Source organism: Nothobranchius furzeri, chromosome 4 (genome assembly GCF_043380555.1).
Source record: "Nothobranchius furzeri strain GRZ-AD chromosome 4, NfurGRZ-RIMD1, whole genome shotgun sequence".
NCBI lineage: Eukaryota > Metazoa > Chordata > Actinopteri > Cyprinodontiformes > Nothobranchiidae > Nothobranchius > Nothobranchius furzeri.
The window spans coordinates 58,968,610-58,991,437 of NC_091744.1; the positions used below are offsets into that span (position 1 = coordinate 58,968,610).

General features: G+C 40.0%; 1 protein-coding gene across 1 annotated transcript; it reads right to left on the reverse strand.

Annotated features, from left to right (window-relative positions):
• Nucleotides 1–102: 102 nt before the first annotated feature.
• LOC107388447 (tyrosine-protein kinase CSK) lies at nt 103–22,694 on the reverse strand. Its single transcript, XM_015963986.3, has 13 exons — nt 22,482–22,694; nt 13,423–13,541; nt 13,207–13,320; nt 10,857–10,969; nt 5,791–6,010; nt 3,487–3,580; nt 3,339–3,404; nt 1,965–2,064; nt 1,784–1,874; nt 1,636–1,709; nt 1,348–1,543; nt 1,181–1,267; nt 103–1,051 (listed from the first exon to the last, which is right to left on the reverse strand). The coding sequence occupies exons 2-13, from the start codon at nt 13,435–13,437 to the stop codon at nt 878–880; spliced, it is 1,344 nt and encodes a 447-aa protein (XP_015819472.1). The 5' UTR covers nt 13,438–13,541; nt 22,482–22,694; the 3' UTR covers nt 103–877.
• Nucleotides 22,695–22,828: the final 134 nt, after the last annotated feature.

The following is a 22,828-nucleotide window of genomic DNA, read 5'->3' on the forward strand; positions in this document are numbered from 1 at the left end:
CTGAATTATTAAATAGAATCAATTGGTTCAGAAATACACAAATACTACATAATGTGTTTTTTTAGCTACTTTTTAAAAAACGGTGTGTAAAGAAATCCAACAGTCTTTTAAAATATATTTTATTGTTAAAAATGGCAGTATGGTACATTATATACCAAGAAAATTCCAGACTGTCGTTCTTATTCAAAATTTCACAAAATAGTTTTCATATTGTCAGATTTAAAATTCAGAACCTAAAAAGTGTTTAAAAGATGTCAAGAAATTATGAAATTATTTATGTATTTAATATTATCCATTGATCCATCCATTTTCTGAACCCGCTTGTCCATGCAGGATGACAGATTGCCAGTCCATCGCAGTGTATTTAATAATATTTCAATGATAAAAAAAGCAGATAATGGTTTCAGTACTGCTTTTTAGACAATTTAACTCAACATCCATGTAAAAAGTGTACCTGCAAACTGTAATAGTCATTATAATCATACAGCATTTAATGACAAATAATATTCTGATTTAAAGGGTATTTTTCTCTCCTCTCTGATGACAAGTTGACAAATCTTTAAAAACATTTCCTCGTGTGAAATATCAAAATGAAGGACATCAAATGTATGAAATCCCATCAGAGTACTTTTGAACGACTCAGTCCCATTTGATGTTTGTTTAATATTCTGAAGAAAGCAAAGTCCAGGAAGACACCACAAACATTTTGGCCTTGTGTGGCTAAAATCCTGTTGGAACGGACATCTGACATGAGGGACGTCAATAAGAAGCATATGTTTCAAAAAGCTGCTTTAAACTAAAAAAAAAAAAAGGTATTTTGACACTTGAAAAATAAAAGTCCTTGGTCCAGGTAGACAAAAGAAAAAGCGGAGGAAAATCACTTTTTGTGACTAATGTGTTGTAACCACTCCTTCAACATCTGAAAGGTTGGTCGAGCAGCAGGATCCAGGTTCCAGCACTGCTTCATGATGTTATACACCACTTCAGGACAGCCGTCTGGACAGTCCATCTTGTACCCCTTTTCCACTCGTGGCACCACATCTTTCAACGGCTACGAAAAGAAACAACAAAGTTGTGGTTGGAAAAATGTTTTTACATAAAACACAACAGAAGTTTTTTTTTCTGTTAAGTAAAGCACAGCTGCAGATTAATATTCCAAATTTACTCAACCTAAACTTACAATTCTTGGATAAGGGACTCGGCCGAATGAGTAAATCTCCCAAAGTAAAATCCCATAGCTCCATACGTCTGACTTGGTAGAAAACTTCTATAGAATAAGAGAACAGGAGTAGTAAGTTTTTATTTTTACTGCATGTTTTTTTTTACACGTGCTGAAGCTGATTTGACCTTTTCTCTGAGAGCTTCTGGTGCGGTCCATTTAACAGGAAGTTTAGCTGTATCCTGAGTGGAAGACGCCTCTTTGGTGAGGCCGAAGTCACTGACTTTGGCCGTGTTTTCCTCGGACACAAGAACGTTTCTGGCTGCTAAATCTCTGTGTACAAAGTTGTTGACCTCCAGATACGCCATGGCTTCACAGACATCTCTGTAATTATAACACACGGGGAAGAAAAGCTCGACTCTGGAATTTCCACAAAACAGGACAACTGAAAAAAGGAATACAATAGAAATACTTACAAAGTAAAATTAAGGAGCGCTTCTCCGTCGAGTACAGAACGGCCTCTAGATCGTAAGTAATCAACTAAGCAGCCCTGAAAACAAATGTGTGCACATCTGTTAGATGTGACCTTAGATTTGAATTATTTTCCAACAGTGATCCACCTACCTTGGCCATATACTCAGTAACTATAAAAAGACTTCCATTCTCCTCTACAATCACACCAAGCAGCTGTACCAGATTATCATGCCGTAATTGTCTAATCAGATAAAAGAAATCACAAGTTACTATGATTTATTTTGTTTGTTTCTTAAAAGAATGACAAAAAATTTCCATTTCAACTTCTCACGTCATAACGGAAGCTTCTGCGATGAAGGCCTGTGCCGTCGCATCATTTTTTATGCACTTGACTGCTACTTTGGTTCCTCTGTAGTCTCCCACCATAACATCTGGAATAACCACCAAACAGAAATGTTTAACATGTTCAGATGTTTAACAGAAATGCACATGTAGACTAATGAATCAGGGATTGTGTCAGGAGTCCGCAGCCGGAAGAGATGGTTTTACATTTGCTTTTGTAGAATGCCACCAAATCTTTTTGAGCCAAAAATATTTCACAGTTCCACTATTCTCTATGAATAAATGTTTCTTTTTGCCCATTTCTCACATTTCAAGAGCACCCTTTTGTTCAGAACATACAATTTCAGTCCCCATCGGGGAGAGAGCTTCAACGGTAGAGCAGTTTGCTGCTTTTTAAACAAATTTTAGTAAAACTCCAGACATTTATAGCTTATTCCTATTCTAAATGTATTTTTCTTGTTTACTGCTTGTAGTATTTATATCATTCTATTTCAGAAATCTTCAGAATGATGGTAAATGGCCTGTATTTGATATAGCACCCTCTAGAGTCCTGGAACCAAGGCACTTTACAACACAATCAGTCATTCACACATTCACACCCTGGTGGTAGCTGACGGCACACTGACGGAGGCGAGTCTGCCGTACACCGGCGCCACCGGTCCCTCCAACCACCACCAGCAGGCAAGGTGGGTTAAGTGTCTTGCTCAAAGACACGACAACAGCAACAGACGAGCGGGGCTTGAACCTGCAATGTTCTGATTACAAGGCAAGCACTTAACTCCTGTGCCATCGCACAAACAATACTATAATAAACCACCCTGATAATAAACATAATTTACGTTCAGTTCATTCCTGATAAACGCTGCAAGGAGCCTCATCAGAGCCACACGTGGTCCTGCAGGTTGCAGACCCCTAGTTTACGTGGCTTAGAGTTGAGGAAAAATACAAAATGAAAATGGATTATATGGACAACATTAGGGATGTAAGAAAATATCAGTACACAGAAATATTGCAGTGTTTTGTGTTATGACACTGAATTAATCATTAAAAGCAGTTTGTTAATTTTATTGGGAATTCACATGCAAACCTTTGTTGCTCGTCAAGCATCGTAGCTGAGCTTTCCAAATAAAATTCATAAAAATTGCAAATATCATCTGGCTTTTAGTATTGCAATTTATTGCATCATCTCTCCTGTAGTGTGACATTTATTGCTTCGCCAGATTCTTGCCATTACACTCCTCTACTGACGCGCTGCCACTCTATGCAGCATCTTTATTGTTGTTTAACACATTGGATTTCTGCCACATGCAGCCATTAAAACAGATCTTTCTCACCTTTACTGTGTAAAAACAAAAGTACTTGCCTCCAAATTCTCCTTTTCCAATAACTTGCTGCAGCTTCAGGTCTTTCCTGCTCATCGACCACCCACCTGTCAGAAAGTTAAGAGGATACACGAGCGTTAGATGAGACGGAACAAGGACACGTGGACTCATACACAAACTGAGACTTACTCCTGGAAAACTCATCCTGGGCGGCTACAGTCCCCTCCTCCAGTTTTGGCTTGATGAGTCTGGTGCACAGACCATCAGCATCTTTGGTGTAGTGCTGGATATAAAATAAAGACTCAGAATTAAAAATAAATGACTCATCAAATGTAAAAATGCTAAATCAAATGCATGACATTTTCTTAATTAAAAACAGTTTCTTCCAATAAAATTTCGGTGATTTTGATTTCAGTTGAAATCATCAAATGCATCAGAGGGTTTGATCAGACTGCTTTTGTTAACTGAATGTTAAAACGTTGGTTTTCTCTGGTTACAGTACTGTGGGCGTTACTCCCTCAGAGCAAAGTGGTGAGTCTGGGTCTGAGATGAGTCGTGTTGTGAACCGCCGCTTCACATGAGTAACTTCACACGTTCAAACTGCTCTAAGTAAGAAAACCATTTAAAAGCAAACATTCTCGTGCGTGTTATACCTGCAACATCTATCTTCGTATATTTCATATACTGTAGGCCGTATAAAGGGGGGGAAGATAGGCGTTTCAGAATCAATGCACACATTTACTCAGATGGTCTAAAAATAATAGATTATATTTTGGTTTCCTGTTAAACTCCTCTAGAGCAGGCAGTAACATGTCTGCAAAGCACCACACAGCAGACGTGAAGCCTTACAGCAGCGTTCTGTCTTTTGCCAACTCCAAATATAACAGTAGAATATGCATCATGCAGACATGAGATGACTTCAGTGCAGCTTCATCTCACGTTGGTAAAGGTCGGCTTTATTTCCCCGTTGTTTCCTCAGAGTTGTGCTTTTAACTAGCTTAGATGCAACACACGTGAACTCCCCCTCCTACAGATGTTGTCATTTACACTGTCGTCTGTCTGCATGACATCATCAGTATTTCACATTGTGGAAAAGTTGACCTACTTTTCTTCATAATGTTGACTTTAGTTTATTGGTGTTTATTGCTCCATTCAAGCTTTCTTTCTCTGAGTGCTTCTGTCAAGCTGAGAGCTGCAAAATCTTGACTCTGTATTTCCAACTGCTTCAGTGTTTTTGATCATTGTCCCACTTTATGACCTACTTTGGTCCAAGCTTCAGCTGTTGGACAGGTGGTCTCACATTTGACACTAGAATAGTATGGCAGCACATACAAGGGGGTTAGCCAGCCAGATCCTGCCCAAGCACACCTGGTGCTGATTCCCAATAAGCACAGGAAGGCTCATATGTGCAGATGCTGAACACGACGGGGCAGACTGAAAGGAGAGGAGACGAGTCTGATGGGCTTTGAGGCTTGGATTCTCCAAAAAGAGGAGTAGCAGAGTTTAAAATACAAATTATAGCTGCATTTTTTCGGCTCCTGACTCCAACAATCTGCATGTTCACCAGAACAGAAACATGAGAAAAACTTTCACTGTGATAAAAAAATCAGGAAGAGCTTCACCGATTCATCTTCTTTCGGTCCTGAGCAACTTTCCTAAATCAAAAACACAGACGAAGAAAGTCTGAACTGTTTCAGGTTTGATAAATCTCTTAATATCTTAAGGATGATTATTTCAATTTTGGGTTTTCATTGAGGGAACGGTTTTGATGACCTGTGGTAAAATGTTTTCATTAGAAATAATCAGCTGAAAATGTTGCAAAAGAAAGGCGTGATAAATAATTTTTATTTAATAATTTTTTCAACCATAAATGTGTTTAAATGCAATTTTAAAAACACTCTTTTCCATAATCAGAATAAAAAGTTTATCTAAGAATGTTTGGGGTTTCTGTTTTATCACCATCAATAATTCTCTTGTACTCTCGAGTCAAAGTGTTTATTTTCAAAGAAAACAGAAAAACTAAATTATAGCAATGATTAAAAAGACCAGTGAAGCTGCTGTGAAAATCAATAACAGACAGAAGCAATAAACTCAGGGATCAGAGTGGTGTGGCGCCCAGCAGAGGGCCCTAAAATCAAACAAGGAAATAAAAAAGGGCCAAGTCAACAACTTCTTCTTACACAACAGCTTGTGTACAGTAAACACGCTGTTGCATTAAATTCACATTTCACATTAGGAAAAAAGAGCCATTTTGCAGAAGGAGCCTCTTTGACCTTTTTTTGAAGATATAACTCTGTACCGTGTTCACTTCCTCTTTGGCACTTCCTGTTGATCAAATGTTCCAGGAACTGCACATCGTCTCTAAATTGGTAGCATTATGCTGCGGCTCTACACCCAGAGTAGAGCCCTGAAATGTTCTACACAGTTCCACACTGCATGCTACATATAAATGCGGTTCAATTAATGAGTTTAAACTTAAAACTTATGTCTCACCTCAACCAGCTGCATAAGGTTCTCAAAATAGCCATCCTCGTCGATGGTGAGCTTGCCGTTGTGGTAGATGATGCGATAGTGCTCCACCTTACCATCGCAGCTCACACACAGGGTGTAGTCGCCGGGAAAGTTGGTGCTTTCTCGCACCAAGAACAGGCCCGTTTCAGGAGGGTGAAGCAGTCTCTCTGCCTGATCTCGTGTTATCTTCCCATGGAACCATCTGGAAGTCATGGAGTCAATGAATACATCTCATAAAACAGACTCTTTTTGTGAATCACTTAAAATGTAGGTGAAAACAAAAACAGCCTGATACCAAAGGATTTCAACCTGCTTGTTTCTTCATTATAAAGCTACACATAGAAGCAAGTTCCTTATTTTGTTTAAAAGTCAGACTTGATTGTAATTTGCATTTTAGCCTTTCCTTCTCCAGTTGTGATCACTTTACATAATATGTGCCATTAACACTCAAAGTACACATTTAGTTTTACTGTTTGAGTTTGCACAGACTTGTCCACATGAACCATGAACTATAGAGCTTTATGTTGGTGTGCTACTATATTAGAACCACTTATGTTTTTATTTTACCTCCCAGAAGACGTGTTCGCTTATGCATAGATTATTAGAAAAACATCACACACACACAAACACACACACGCGCCTATGCTCTGACCAAATTTAGACAACTTTGATCTCTCACATCACTGAAATGTTTTGAGTATTTTCCTGCTAAAAGCCTTGTGTTTATCATTAAATATGTAGGATACTGGGTGCCAGCAGTGGACCTCTTTTCCTCAGCTCACTGTGACATGTCCCCTTCTGTCTCTGACCACCCTCCATCACCTGTCCAGCTTGTTTCACACACACACAAATTAATCAATTTGAATTTCTTGGTTTGCTTTGGTCCTTCTTGTTGGAGTTTGGTCAAATTTAAAGAAACCGATCTAACATCTAAAATGTTTTCTTAACTAAGTATCATCCGTACCAGAGATTAAGTGCTAACAGACCACAGAGAGTTTTGCAATATCACATGAGACTGAACATTGCGTTCAACATGATCTCAGTTTAAACTCTGGCATGAAAAACGCTGGGTGGTACACATTCCTGCAAGGAATTCTGGCACTTCGAGTTCAGTTATCCTTCAGAAATATTCATCTTTCCATTTTCAATAATAGCCTTGTTTCATTTTTGACTCCACATCGGCCTTTAAGGCTAATTAATCAAATTTTTGCAGCATCTAGATGCATCATGATTTGCATATTCAGCATGACCGTTTTTTAGCACAGAGATAGTCAAATGAAGTTTTCAGAATGTACAGTAACCACATTTCCATGTGCCCCCATATGACATTTAAATATCACAGATAAGCTTGTTGGAAAGCTCAGCCAAAGGCTTTGTGTCACAGAAACAGAATTGACTTCCTTTTGAGTTGTAGATAGTTGAAGAGGTTTTCCTGTCATTTAATCAAAACATTTGCAGATGTCTCTAAAAGGAATGTATGCCTTGTAAGTTGTACTCTGGCTACAAAAACGCCTGGTGCTCCTGTCTCAGGATCAAGATTGCCAGATCAGAGCTTCAGACGGCAGGATTTGGAGTCTTATTTCCTGATATATGGACAACTCACATCTGATTGGCTAACAGAAAAGTGACACTACCATTGACTCTGCTCTGCAACGTTGATGTTTTATCACCACAAATAACACAAGCCTGGAGGAGTTCTGCTATGTGGTGAAGTTGCTCCTACTAGCCAAGGCGCTTTCTGCTGTTTCCTTTAACAACAGCCTTTCCCATCATGAGTCAGGCTGGGTGAGTCCATGAATGTTCAGTGACAGTGTGACGTAGATCTGTCGGGCTTTTCAAATCCTAGATTTTCACTGTTTATTTTTGTAAGAAGCTAATGCAGAAGATATGTGTAGGGGACTATTTTCATGTTCAGCCTGCATGAAAAACTCAGAGTGATTGATTATAATCAGAAATAATCATTAAAAAATGTTTTTCAGTGAAACACACCTTTAAAGGGGACTGTTCTGTTCTGGTCCTGTTGGACCTGACTGCAGCCTTTGACACTGTTGACCATCACCTGCTACTGGAGAGGCTGAGATACTGGGTAGGCCTATCAGGAACTGCTCTGGAGTGGTTCTCTCATCTTTCTGGGTGCTCCTTCTCTGTGGCCGTCTCCAAGTTTAGGTCCTCCACCACCTCTCTTACCCATGGTGTCCCACAAGGTTCTGTGCTGGGACCTCTGCTCTTCCTCCTCTATCTGCTTCCTCTTCAGCACATCCTGAGCTCCTTCAAAGGAATCTCCTACCATCTTCACGCAGATGACATCCAACTGTACATCTCCTTCAAACCCCATGAGAGGTCTAAGCTGCAGCTGTTACACACCTGCTTGGACTCTATCAAAACCTGGATGGCTGGGAGCTTTCTTCAGCTGAATGAAGATAAGACTGAGATCCTCATCTGTGCCCCAGACAAGCTGGTTCCCAAAGTCAGAGACACTCTTGGTCAGCTTGCTTCTCACACCAAACTTTCTGTCAGGAATCTTGGTGTGACCTTTGACCCAGCTCTCACCCTTGATTCTCATGTCAGTTCTCTTGTTCGCTCTTCCTTCTTCCATCTCAGGAACATTGCTAAGCTGAGTCCCATTCTGTCTCGCTCTGAACTTGAGACAGTTCTCCACACCTTCATCTCCTCACGCTTAGACTACTGTAACTCTCTTTTCACGTGTCTGAGCAGAACCTCCCTGAACCGTCTACAGGTGGTTCAGAATGCCTGTGCTCGGCTTCTGACCAAGTCCTCCAAACACACCCTCATCACCCCGCTTCTCCTCCAGCTTCACTGGCTGTTAAGCAACTTCAGGGTTCATTTTAAGATCCTGGTTCTGGTCTTTAAGGCCTTACATGGACAAGCACCATCATACATTGGTGATCTTCTTAGTCCCTACAACCCCAGCAGTAGGGTTGGGCATTGTTTGATTTTGAACGATTCCGATTCCAATTCCTCTTTTCGGTTCCGGTTCTTATCGATTCCCGCTTCCGATTCTTTCAAGACATGACATGCTTTACATGAGCCAGCTAACCACAGGTCCTACTTGTTGAAATAATCTTAACTTCAACATGAATTTTAATTCTATGAACGATAACATCACCTTCATTTAGACAGAAACATGTTTTGGAGAAAAAAGAAAAAGACTTGCAGCACAACCAGTGTGTTTGTTTCTGACCACAACCAAAGTCTGGAAGAAGCCTCTGGGATGAGGCTAAATGTCTCCAACATATCCAGAAACGTCCAGCTGTTTTCAGCTACAACTCTCAGGATGATCATGTCCAGGATGACTGAGAACTACACCTCCATGCTGCAGCAGCGTTCAGTCAGAACAGGAAGTGAAGCTTAAATGTAGCTGCTGACAGTAACAATCTAACAGATTTTAAACATTAAAACTCAACAGAAATTGTTCAGAAAGGAAATTAAAATGTTCACAACTTTGTGTGTGATTTATTATTATTATTATTATTATTATTATTATTATTATTATTGTTTATTGTGGCAGAAGCTGGTGTGGTCCACCACAGAGAAGCTGCTCCAGCATGATGACTTTAATTATTCTACAGGTTATTGTTCAGCCTTCTGACGCTCACGTGTTTTTATTTCTGCAGTGAGACGATCACCTCACACCGTCCAGAGTTTGTTCTTTAAAGCTTCTATTAAATCCACCGTGTTGACGTATTTTAACAAGTTTCCTCTATGCTGCAGGAGTTAAAAGTTTACATTACAGAGTAGAAGTTTGGCAGACGTGTTTGTTTATATCCGGATGAGGGAGGGAGGGGGGACTCGTGCTGCTCACAGACAGCTGGTGTGATCAGCTCTGAAAAGCATTGATCACAATTTGCAGATCACGTTTATTTTTCACGGAGATCGGCAGCGGATTTCTCTTCCGTCTGCACATTAGGAATCGGAATAAAAATGTTGTGCAATTCTGGGAAAAATGAACAGTTGGAACAGGTTACAATCAATGCTCGATTCTCGATGCCCAACCCTACCCAACAGGTCCCTGAGGTCCAGTGATCAAAGCCTACTGGTTGTGCAGCACCAGGCTAAAGACCAAAGGTGACAGATCATCTGCTGCTGTGGCCCCCAGACTCTGGAACTCTCTCCCCCTGAGCCTGAGATCAGTGGACTCAGTGGTCTCCTTTAAAAAGCAGCCGAAGACTCACTTGTTCAGGCTGGTTTTGGTGTGACCTTCATCATCCTCTCCTTGTTCTGCTCTCCCTACCTATTCCACCTTCCTCAGGATCCACTGATTTTCCTCTTTCCTATTTGCTCTCTCTCTTTCTTTACATTTTTTTATCACAATTGTCTATTTTCGCTTATTTTAAATATATTTTTAATCATTTTCTAAATAATTTTTTATATTTTACATTTTTTTGTTTTTGTGAAGCGCCTCGTGATTTCTATCTTGAGAGGCTATAGAAATTATATTTTCTACTTCTTCTTAAATGTTCAATTCTGCTGGTTTGCAGGGTTTTTATTGCTACTGAGACTTTAAACAGCAAAATTTGAGCTGTAAAATAATTGTCTTTGACCATTTTCTGCACTCCTAAAACACTTTAGTTGCCAACAAAGGGCTTCTGTATAACAGAAATAAGTCCTGTCCATGTTTTTTGCAACATAATTTTGTATTAACCTCTTCACACTAGATATGTGGTTTCATATTAATTTTCCTAACACTTAGCTTTGTGTGCACACGGCATCAGTATGGCTGCAGATTTATCTTCATGAAGTTATTTCTGATCAGTCATACTAAAAATGAAACCTATTATTCATGTGCAGACGCAAGCACGCAGAAACCCATCACGTGGGAAAACGAGGAGATTTTCAAGATTACTTTTGTCTGAAATAGAAAAGAAACAACAGGAAGCTGTGCAGAGTTCATGCAAAGCTGAGGCGGAGGCAGATTACAATTGCACTGCAATTACAACACTGCGGTCTCCATTCACACAACTGGAGCATCTCTGCCATGCCAAACAGGCTGTTTAAATGTAAGAAGTTTAAATCCTCTCCACACTTACGGCATTAGACTCAATTTCCCTCCAGATTTCACACCTTCTCTTTTCTGAACATAGTTGGCTGGAATAGTTCCCTCGCGGCCTGCAGAGTTTTTTGCTTGGTACCAGTTTGGATCCTGCAACACAAAGTGTCAACAATAACTAGAATAATTTTTTTAAATCATAATTTCAATAATTTTTCCACCACTTTGAATTGTTTCTGCGTAAACAATGAATAATCACCAGTTTTAAACAACCTCTGTTCAACGTAATGAAGTTAATGGACTGATGAGCTAACGGCTAGTGATCTTTAGATACAAACACACTTCTAAATAGCTGCAACGTTCTTTAATAAGGAAGTTGTACTTTAAATTTGAAAGGGAATTAAAAACATTGGTAAAGCTGGGGTAAGTATTTTAAAATTTTTAATTTTTAAATTAGACCAACTGACCCTGTTCTATGACGGAGAGTGGTTCATCTTTTATAATAAACATTCCCCTTAAGTCCCTCCTCTGGTCTTTACAACAAAACTATTAATTTACGTAAGCCTAGAGCGTTGACCAGTAGATTTGTGTCTCCATATGAGGGAGCTGTCAATCAGCGAGAAAGCACCCCAGTCCCCAGAGTACATTAGAGTGATGCAGGAAGATGATGGAGCTCTGGAATGGAGCAACTTAAACAAGGATCCAAGTCACCAATTCCTAGGCCGCCTTCTCCGTTTCAAAGAAAATGTCAACAGACTTTCTCTGAGATTTTTACAAAAGTGGAGTAGAATTAACATTGGAGAAGTTTTCAAAAGATGGAGGGAGCTTGGTGATTTACAAGGACTCAAAACAGATAAAGAGTTGCCAAAAGCCTCTTTTGGAAAACAATGCTGCCAAGCTGGTATGAGGAAGGTGTTCAAGCTCCAGCTCTAAATCATCTCCAGGTGGTTCAGAACGCTGCAGCCAGGTTCCTGACAAACACTTGCAGGCATTCCCACATCACTCCTGTTCTGGAACATCTGCATTGGTTACCTGTAAACTTACGAGTCATGTTCAAGCTCCCGACATTTTTTAAGATTTTGAAAGGCTCTGCCCCAGGATATCTCTCCGCCTTGATCAATCCCTATGTGCCAAATCGGGCTCTGAGGTCAGCTGACTTTCTGTTGCTCAATGTACCATCGATGAGATATAAATCGCAGGGTGAGCGAGCTTTCATGTTTGCTGCCCCCACTTTATGGAATGCCCTCCCACTCTCAATCGGGCAGGCTCCCTCCCTCTCTTGTTTTAAATCAGTTTGAAAGACTTATTTTTATGAAATGGCTTTCTTCCATTGCTGACGTTTTCTTGTTTTATTCTTGTTGTTGCTGTGTTTAACTCATGCTGTTTTTATCCTTGTACTTGTATAGCACTTTGGTCAGCTGACATGCTGTGTTTTTAAATGTGCTTTATAAATAAATGGTATGGTATAAGCTTTAGTTGCCGCCAAGGCGCGTTCATAAGACACACCGTGGCGGCGGTATTACGCCGATTTGCTGACACGGTGTGTCTTCTAAAAAGGGCTAAAGTTTCTACTGGACATGTAGATCCTAAGTAGTTTAGAGAATTGTAATCAAAATTTTATTTGGATAAAATAATACTGAAGATAATTGTTGTATGCTGTGTTAGGCTAATATGGTGCTATCTTGAATGCTAACTCGACCCGCATTGAATTAATGTCAGTCTGTACGCTTCAAGCTAATAGTGAAAGAGGAGGGAAGGGAATAAAAAAGTATTTTTTTTCTGTGTATAGTGGAGCCAAGTGATTAGTGTAGCATTCAACCTTGTGCTTCATCAGACTAGTGTATAGCTCTTTCTGTCAACACATTCTCACACCCAAGGCGTCAAAATATGACGCGTGACCAAGCCTCAATATATGACAATTCGGGACGCCCCGGCGCGTCAGGAGACGACGATCAGGGACACGCTGGGTCACGTGGCTCCACTGGCGTCACTGTTTGACACGCGCGGTCACACAGACATTATTTGACTATTTAACCTTCCCCTCACCCCAATCCTAACCTTAAGGTCCATAAACTGTGACCTTAAGGTTAGGATTGGGGTGAGGGGAAGGTTAAGTAGTTCACAAGTAGTTCCAATGTCCGTCTCACCACCGGCGTTGGTTACCGACGCTCTGGGACGCTGCGTCAGCTGTTTGTCCCTGATCGTCGTCTTCTGACGCGCTGGGGCGTCCCGAATCGTCATATATTGAGGCTTGATCACACGCGTCATATTTTGACGCCTTGGGTGTGAGAATGTGCATGCGCGTAGTAGGAGGCATCTCTCCTTGAAAACATCACACCACGGAAAACAGCTTTGAGCTCATCCAATGCATGCTCAAATAAAACAATTACTTTTGTGACAACGATGATTGTCAAAATGTCTCCTTTGTTAAACGGCAGGTCCTGCTCCGATGTGCCGAGGAAGTTGTACCTGGCCACACACTCTGTGCCCTGCGGCCATGGACTCTAAAACGACATGGGTGAATCACCTTTTAGAAAAATACAAAAAAAAAAAAAAAGCTGTAAATATTCATTTTTGTCCCCCACCACTCCAGAAGTTGATCTTACCTGGACCTCAGTCATAATGAGGTGCTTGAAGCCTCTCACTGGTGAGATATTCCTGCTGCTACCATCAGAGCTAGTGAAACACACACGCACACACACGCGCACACACACACACACAGAACCTAAAGAAGGAAACGGAATATGAGTAAAAGCTTTCAAGCCACAAGCAAATCATCAAGAAGACATTTCATTTATTAGTTTTGTGATCATTTAAAACAATCAGATCAGTTTCTATCAGAATGTATGGTGGTGACATGTCAGACAGTGACAGTAAAAATAAAATACTCAAATAGAAAGCAGAACAAGTGGGACTGTTTTTGTAATCACTCTTCCACAAATAGTGCCCAAGTTTCCATGATGCAAGGCAACACTTTGTTATGATTATAGAGCAACTTTCATTGTAAAAAAAACAAATTAGAGATGCTAACTCCCTCTTTTTAATTAGAAGTTCACACAATTACTTAACATTACAGGTTTCTTCTGTGTAGTTTGAGCCTATGCTATCTGCCACGCTGGAATGCAATCTTGTGGTGAGATCTGACCAAACTTGAGGGACTCGTACAGCAAACACTCTGACGCTCCAACAGATCACTCACTGAATCAATCTGAATACTGAGTTTTGCGCAAGAAGTCAGACTTGGTGTTTAACAGTGAGCCATCCTAAATATGTCCTCCCTCTGAGCTCCACTTCCTCTTTCACTTCCCCCAGAGAGGTGACGGGGCTCCGTGGTCAGAGCAGATGGGGAAAATTCTCCCCCTGATACTCCGTCACTTTACATGAGGTCACATCCTTTGCGTTGTCCATTACATGCGAGACAAACATCCTGCAGGTTTTGCCTTATTTAGAGTAATGTAATACTGGCATTAGAAGTAGGGAAGACAGGACTAACTGTTCCTTTTAGGAGTGCATCTCCTGCTGAAAACATAATGCAGCATGTTGATTTTGCTGTGCATTTATTATAAAAGGTCTGAATTTTCACTAAATACTACTAAAAAAAAGGCTTCTCCAAGAGAAGAAGGTCCTCACTCAGCATGGTGGGGATGTGGCGGATGTTGTTCCCATGTGCAGAGCTGCAGCTGCCTTCTGTGTTGAGGATCTGAATGCATTTCCTGCCCAAACCCCCCTCCACCCCTCCTTCTCTGCTCATCCCAGCTCATCTACATTACCCTTTAACATTTCACACGGTGCCGAGCACCCAGAATGAAAACGAGAACAGATGTGTGCACACACACACCAGCGTTTTGGCGGGGCTACAGCAAACACTGCGCGCAAATGTTTCTGGCTTAGATCCACTTTGGTCAAATCAGCAGCTTGAACAAAGACTTCAACTTATTAAACTTTTATTTACAATCACCTGTAAGCTAGGAGCTTAATGCAAGTAGAAATATAAAGAAATTTGATGCAAACAGCCAGAAAGTTATATTTTAAGCCAGATTAATAGGAAGGTTGATAGAATGTTTCCAAATAGTTGAACTCACTGGAATATTTACTTTTCTCATAAATGCAACAGTTTATAATAGAGACTAATCACCTGGAGATCAAAATTAGCCAATTCTCATCACCATTGGCTAAATCATTGACTGGCTGATTTGAAACAAAATAATCTATTTAAAGACCATGAACACACCATTCCTAAACCTTAATGAAAATAATGTGCTACTGAAAGTTCTCAGTCAACCAAATAACTTCAACACACTAAATAACATTTCATAATACGTGCTAATCATAAATCTGACACTGTTCCTGTTTTTTTTAACTCACCAACTAGCTGGTACAGTTCAGTGGCGGCTGGTGAAAAGAAACTCTTGGTGAGGCTATGAGTGAAATATATTTCCCATCTTAGACCGTTTTATGTATTAAAATTAACAGTTAGAAAATGACTACAATTCCAAAACAATCATTAATTTCTATTCCCCATATAAGCAGTTTTAGTGATAAAATAAATTATAAAATTTACAGATAAATTAATAATACTCAAATAAATACAAGTCTTCCTGTGAGCCTTTAAGAGCAACTAGTGTCCATAATCTTTGTTATTTTTTTCTTTCTATTTTACCCTTAGTTTTTTTTCTTTTTTCTAGCTTGAGTTTTCAGTCTTCAGATGTCGCGACTAAACCCAAAGTACCTGTGTCTGTGTCACAAACTCATGGAAGCAGGTTTTTAGCCCTGAGGCCTGAACGGTGAAGGTCCAAACCTACAGTTTTGTAATTACTCTTGAGGTCATGTTTTTTCTATTAGTCTCGGTAAAACCGTACATCGTGGTAAAATGTGGAGGAAGTTAGATGGTATCAAAATTTGGATACCGCCCAAGCCTAGTCCTAAAGCCTAATATATACTTCTCTGTCAGCTCCACGAGGGAGAGTCCCAATCGCATTGACAGAGACATTTTACTTTCAGACTTCTCTGTCAGCTGGAGAGTGTTGCAAAGCAATTCCCTGTCAGGACAATTGAGGGCACAGCCTATTCTGAGGTGTCCTGCGACCATTACAGTTACGTATCCAGTCCACGACAGTGTATTTACTATTGTGTTTATATTGTTTTAATGTATTTCAGAGACTTCTGAACGCAAACAAATTCGTCCCCCATCCAATATAAATATAAAAAAAATAAATGTAATATATTTTTGCTAACTTGATAGCTATATCTGTTTTCTTTGTTCTTTTGTATTATGTTTTTCTGTAAATATTTGTTTCTATTTCTGTCTTATTTTTAATGTTCAAATTTTTTTAAATCCAACTCCTCATGCGGTCTAAACTCGTGTTTCTCGTCTTTTTCTCCCATGAATAAAAACGATTGATGCCTTTCTTCAGTCACAGGTGAATAAACGTTCATATTTTCAGATTTTTTCAGTTTTGCATTCTTCAATCTGTTCTGTGTCTGCCGCTAAATAGCCTTTTACTTTTTGAGGGTGCAAAGGAGGTGCTATTGACGAATTTACAGGAAGCAGCATCCTAACCTATCACAAGCTTGCAGTATCCATCACTTTTGATGGATAGTAAAAAATTTTGGCATGTCTCCTTCACCCTCTACGAGCCAGTTGGAGAGCTCTTGCGCCAAGTAAAAATTAGGCTTAAGTGTATTCCATGCTTTTTTGTTTTTACAATGAAAAAATAAATGTATTAAAAAGTCAAAACAGGTGTTTCTCTTTTCTCTTTATTGCTGGGGACCGAAAAAGTTCTTGTGTGTCTAAAATCGACTCAGTTTACAACTAAATATCTCCAATCGCAATGGATAAAACACTCATAACTCAGCAGGGTGAAAATGTCCAAACATAAAACCAGCAAATGTACAGCTTTTCAGAATGAGGATGTGGACTACATTCGACTAATCCATCCAGTCACATGATCACAATCCACCTGAAAGATCCAACATGTCTGAACCTTGATCCATTTCAGAACAACATGATCTGATGACCTAAACAGAAATTGTCAGAACAAACTCTATAAGAAGAGTTCTGGCTATGAGACGGATGAATCACTAAGGCTGGGGGTGCCATCCAACATTTCATCTCTTTCAAAATGCTGAATTACATCTCAGCAGCAGCGGCGGGCAGCTGAGTGAAAAAAGCAGAATGCAGACATCGAGTCACACTGCAGTTTCCAGAGAGCTCTCCACAAAAACAGCTTGGCTCTTTTTGTGAAGCACACAAGGCCACCATTGTGTTTCCCCCTGGTGCTCTTTATCACTGTGAAGCCTGTCATCATCAATATGAACAGAAACCAACTTAACAATTCAGCTGGTCTGAAAATACAAGATTAGATTCAACAAGTTTGTTTGAATGATTTTGTGTTCATTGCTGTGATCAAACCACAGCTAGCAAGCTGCACTGCTAATATCTGTTACACTTGACCATAAAGAATCAAATAAATAACTGAGCATGTAATGCAGGGGCTTATAAAATAAACTTTGCATGAATCCGATAGAAATTCTTTGCTAAATTAATTTCTGGAAACAACACTTCTCTCCTTTTAAAGTCAGTGTAATTTACATGCACATCAGAAAGACTGCTTGTGTTGCTATAAGCTAACCAGAAGAATGCTAACATGAAAAGGGGCATGTTGCCCCCTACTGTACTGGAGGGGAACCAACTTTATTTTCGGTTTTGCATCTAAACTAGGATAAAGAATCCCGGCTTATTCCAATAAGATCGACATGGATCGTTGGTCAGTGCGCATGTAACCGCACTGAGTGTCTTCACAGGGATTAGTGCAGTCAGAGCTAGTCTCCATTTCTCCAGACAGAGGCTGTTTAGAGAGCTATCTAAAACTGTAACATATTAATTACTCATAACCTCTCCATAGATCCCCACGTGAAATGATCTGAACTGTGCCTCTAAGTTCCTTACAGAGACAAATGAAATAACAGTTGGGTATTAATTCTACATATCCTCTTCCTCTCTAACAATTGGAACGAGGCCTGTTGATGAGCTGCTGGTCGATTTTTAATGAAAGCCAGTAGAGATCTGATCTGCACAAGTTAGTAGCAGCTTGACTGAACAAAGCAAGACAAGACAGGAATGTAGAAATATCTTCTCTGGCCCTGGTGGGTCTGCCACGCCCTTCTCTACCTGCAGAGAAAGGTCTGAGGGGAAGAACCCTGCTGCTCATTTAAAAAAGGATTGGTTAAAAAGATAAAGTAGGTGAATTTGGAGATAATATGCAAATTCCTTGACCCTAAATCAACACTGTATGAAACTAATTTGTTCATTGCTGAAAACAGTTACTCATACTTCAACATTATTTAAATATACTTGCTAGCCTGGCAAGCCCTCCTAAAAATGTAAACCCATAGACAGAGCTCAAATGTAAGGGCGTAATACACCGTTGTCTGAGTGCATTTGACAGTCCTAGGACCAATCAGAGAAACATAAGAGAAGTATTCATTGCTGTGGAAATCAGTCAATGGAGCTCACAGCCATATACTGTCAAAGATGAAGAAGAAGAAGCAAATACATTCTTTTTTGGAAATAAGTGACTTAAAGCTGCTTTAGCTAATCTACAAAGTCACAGAACACTCCCCTCGGTATCTTCCCTGGATCCATGTCCACCGGAACGCCACATTAGCAGAGGAAACAAAAGAGCGCTGAACACCAGTCACTGTTTTCTAGATCCCAAAGTCTGTTGTTGTCATTGACTTCAAATTATGTTTTTCTTTATGGGACTCAGTTTGCCCTAAAGTTGAAGTGGTAGCAGCCGGCTGTTTCTCCTTCTCTGATGTTACTGAGCAGAGGACCTCTCACACCGGTAGTTTTCTGTTGCTAAATACGCGGGTGTGTAATGAGTGGAGAGCCCAGGGAAGTGTGGAAGCGCAGCGGTTCGGCAAGACCGACAACCAGCTTCTTTCAGTCCAAGCCGTGTTATTGGCGGGGGTTTTAGACAAACGTGTGTGAACCACGTTGTTAATTTTTCGGGGGAGTCCCCGGAAGAATGAAAAAAGAATGCAAGTCAATGGGCTAAAAGAACTATTTTCTAATCCGCTTTGCCTCATGCCCTGGATTGCACATATGTTGTACTGCAACTTAAATGAAAAGTAATGATGGATGTTTCGACAACGCCGGTCATGTGCATTGAGAATTATCAGCTTGTAAAAGTTTGTAATTAGCATAACTACATCAGCACGTCGCATTTGTAACGTCACCACATAATCTCCTCTCCCCTAGCGTAGCTGCTATGTACCACATGGCCAGATTTATGGTGGTTCTTTCCTCCTGTGGGAAAGATTTGAAGTTTGCTGAACTTACAGCCATTTTCCCTCTGTTTTCTCCATGTCTGATTCGATTATGTCATTTTGTGAAGCGCATTTGTAGTTCTGGACTTATTTTCACACAAAACCTAAAATAGTGTTTCCCCCCGTTCAAAAATAAGCTCTTTCTTGGTATCATAATGCATCTTTAAAATTCACAGACATCATATGTGAAATCCATGGCACAAAACAAGCAGAATTACAAAATAGCATTTTTAGCCCCATTGACCTGCATTCATTTTTTCGTTTTTCCGGGGATAGGGTTAGGTTAGGGTTAGCTCGTTTTTCGACCGATGGTCTGGAAGTAGAAAGGCGTGACTTAGTTTCCCTATAAGTGAGTGTTTAATAGTGCTGTAGACATGTGTATTAATTATTTAGGTAGTTTAGTGCAACTTACTTAAGATATAATATTTCAGCCCAAAACCGTAATGATATCTATCTTCAGGTTAAAACTCTGTGCTGCATTGATTTAGAATCAGCCACAGCTGAAGGCTATAGAGGTGCAGGTGCACTATACTCCAACCAAGTCTTGGCCACACCTCCAGCTGACTCAGCCACTCACTTGCTGATATGAAATGTTACGGCTCTGAGCTGATCTCCTCCTTAGAAAATTTTCCCCTCCCCCATTCTTCTAGAGGTCACGGTGGACAGGAAATCCCCCAACCGCATCAATGTCTCTGTTTGCTCTTCTCCTAATCAGTGAGTCAGCTGTGTGTGTGTGGGCTTGAATGCACGCACGAGAGTGTGCACGCTTGTTAGCGACTCGTTTTTCCGATTGAGAAGCTCCGTGAGCTGATCGTGGGGTGGGGGTGCTGTAAACCACTGTCTCATTACAGCTCTCTCTGTCCACCAGGCAACACCTCCTTTAAGTGCATTTTTCTAACAGAAAGTGTGGGTGAAATAAGTCTCCACCCATGGTGTGACTCACCCTTTAAATCCACCCAACATCTCTCTACAGAGTGCTGTGATTGGCTCGAACTAAAATTGTTTTAGCCAATGGTAGACCTGCTGAGGTTTCAGTGAAGCATAGCTAGACTGACCTGCAGAGCAAAATCTTACTGCTGGTTTGTCTAAATGTCTAACTTGATTCTTTCCCTCTTTATCAAAAACTTTTTTCCTGCTGGGTTGTTAGGAAATAATGTGTGCACAGTAATTATCTAAAACACAAGTAAACCTTAATAAATGTTGACACTTCATGCATGGCACCAGAGTTAGCCACTGGCTAATGAACATTTGCAGTCCTGACAGAATAAAAACAGAACACAAAAGTTCCACCTATCAACATATCCACGTGGTATCACAACAAATATGTTCTAAAAAAAGGTAGGGGTGCCCACTATATCAGCATCAATATCGGTATTGACAGATGTTAGTCATTTTTTAACATATCGGTCCGATAAATAAAACTTGGCCGATATTAACAACTGATGTTTTTCCATCTCATTTCCATTTGTTTATGTTTCAGAGGGTGAGGGGGTGATGCATATTTGTTTAGTCATGTGACAGTGATTGTAATCATCTCAGAACAGAAGTGTAAATGTGTGTGGTGTGTGTACATAATAACGTAAACTCAGCTTTAATGGTTTTCATTCTATACAAAATGACGATATTAGAAGCATTAATGTCAATATATCGGTATCAGCAAATATCGGTTATCAGCAGTAACAGTGATATTAATATCGACTATCAGTATCTGCCCAAATATTTCATATCGGCGCATCACTAAAAAAACAGCTTAAAATACATTAAAATGTCAACTTTACAGTTCATTGCATGACAGAAGAAAGAAAGAAAAGGATCTAGTGCCTCTCAAGATAAAAATCACGAGGCGCTTCACAAAAACAAAATATTTAAAATATAAAATACAATTTTAAGATTAAAAATATGTTTAAAATGACAAAAAAAAAATTGATCAAAAAAATATAAGGAAAGGGAGAAAGAAAATGAATATCAGACATGATACATTAAAGTAGTTTCCAATAGCTCTACAATTCTTGTGAGGCTACTCTGGTGGCGCTCTGGTGTAGAAAATTGCTGCCATTAAGTAAATTGAGCTATAAAACATTGATACATCAAGTATTCTGCAGGTTACCTGCTTACCTGGATCAGATTATTAATCCCACTAAAATAAAGCTGCCTCTCTTTTATTATGCACATCAGTATGGACTGAATTAATCCCCTCAATAACCACAGAATTTTTACCTGAAAAGAGGACGCTTGGTGTGAAAAAGTAACAACAGTTCACACTGATGTTTTTATGTGGAGGAGAATAGACTTAATTGATACACTATAATGTAGAAGCGAAGCACAAAGACAGAACTGTACATCAAATCTATGGGAGGAAGTATGAGTTTAGTGCTCTTCCACTCAGTACAAGCTGTCATTGTACCGCTTTCACCACATACTTTGCCCTCATCCGTTTCTGTAAAGCAGGCCTGAAGGAAATGAAAGAAAATATACCCATAAATAGTCACGTTTTTCATAAATAAATACCGGTACACACTTTTATCAAGGCTGCAGTTAAGAACACTGGGAAATGAAAAAATGTACCATTCTCTGTGAGGGGCAATCCCCTTTTTCATGCCACCCACTCAGCCATCTGAGTGAACTTTGTGTTTTACAGCTTTCCAGAGTTCAGATGATGGGTAGTGTTGATCTTACCAAGTAGGCACGTCAAGAAACTCCATATAAGTCAAAGATTTTCTTCCTGAGCAGCAGACGGACACTTCCTTGCTGCAGAAAGCATGCAGTGCAAGCTGCTGCTGCGGTTTTATAAGCTCTCGTTTTGTTTCAGCAGTTTATAGGTTGTGACCAAAAAGTTCTAGTTTAGAAAAACAAAACAAAGTCAACACAGACATCAGCTTTGAGTGCTTCGTTTGTTTTTTAAAGGGCACATTTCAGTTTTAGCCAAAGGGGCATCACCTTTAACCTTCATGGTTTACTATAAGGAAGTTATTTGCTTGTGCTTTGTTACCCACTGAAAACTACAAACCATGCATGTGGGGAATTCACGTGTGTGCAGGTGAGAGCTGTCTGTGTGAACAGATCGGTGAGAAGGTGCATGCATGCTGCAGCTTCTTCACCCCAGGAAGTGGTAGTTTGAAGGAGGATGTTAAACAAGGCCATGTCGGTCACGACAGCACTCGGTCAGAATCTGGGTGCATGTAGAGCATCTTTGAGACATAATTCATTATATTTAAGAATCTTTAAAAAATAATCATAACTGAATTCTGATTATTTTCTGCTAGCTGTCAGTTACTATAATCAAAATGCACACCAGAATAAACCCACAGATGACGTTTTGTAAAGCCTTCCTCACCTGTTTTTGCAGGTAAAGTTAAATAATCTGGCAGCAGCAGGTTACTCCGCGTCCATGCTCATTTGTGAAAAGGTGTGTGGGTTTCTTTTAACGCTTTAAAACACCGGCAGCGGATGAAGGAGCCTTAAAAACGGAAACTGGTGAGGATAAAGAAGTGAAATCAAGTCTCGGATCTTCCGAAATTTCAGCTACGGAGCATGAAAACAAATTTCATGATGGTCCAAAGGTCCTGTCAACAATTACAGCTGATAGTCCCTCCCAGCTGTATGGACGAGCGGAGACCTTCCTATAATAAAAGTAGACAGGCGCGACTCAATGGGACGAAAACAGACAAGTTTCTGTCTAGT

Coding starts and splice junctions, on each gene's coding strand:
- LOC107388447 (XM_015963986.3), bottom strand. Junction 2,065..3,338: donor TGGAAAAGGAGAATTTGGAG/GCAAGTACTTTT, acceptor TGGTTATTCCAG/ATGTTATGGTGGGAGACTAC. Junction 1,268..1,347: donor CAGAAGCTCTCAGAGAAAAG/GTCAAATCAGCT, acceptor CTTATTCTATAG/AAGTTTTCTACCAAGTCAGA.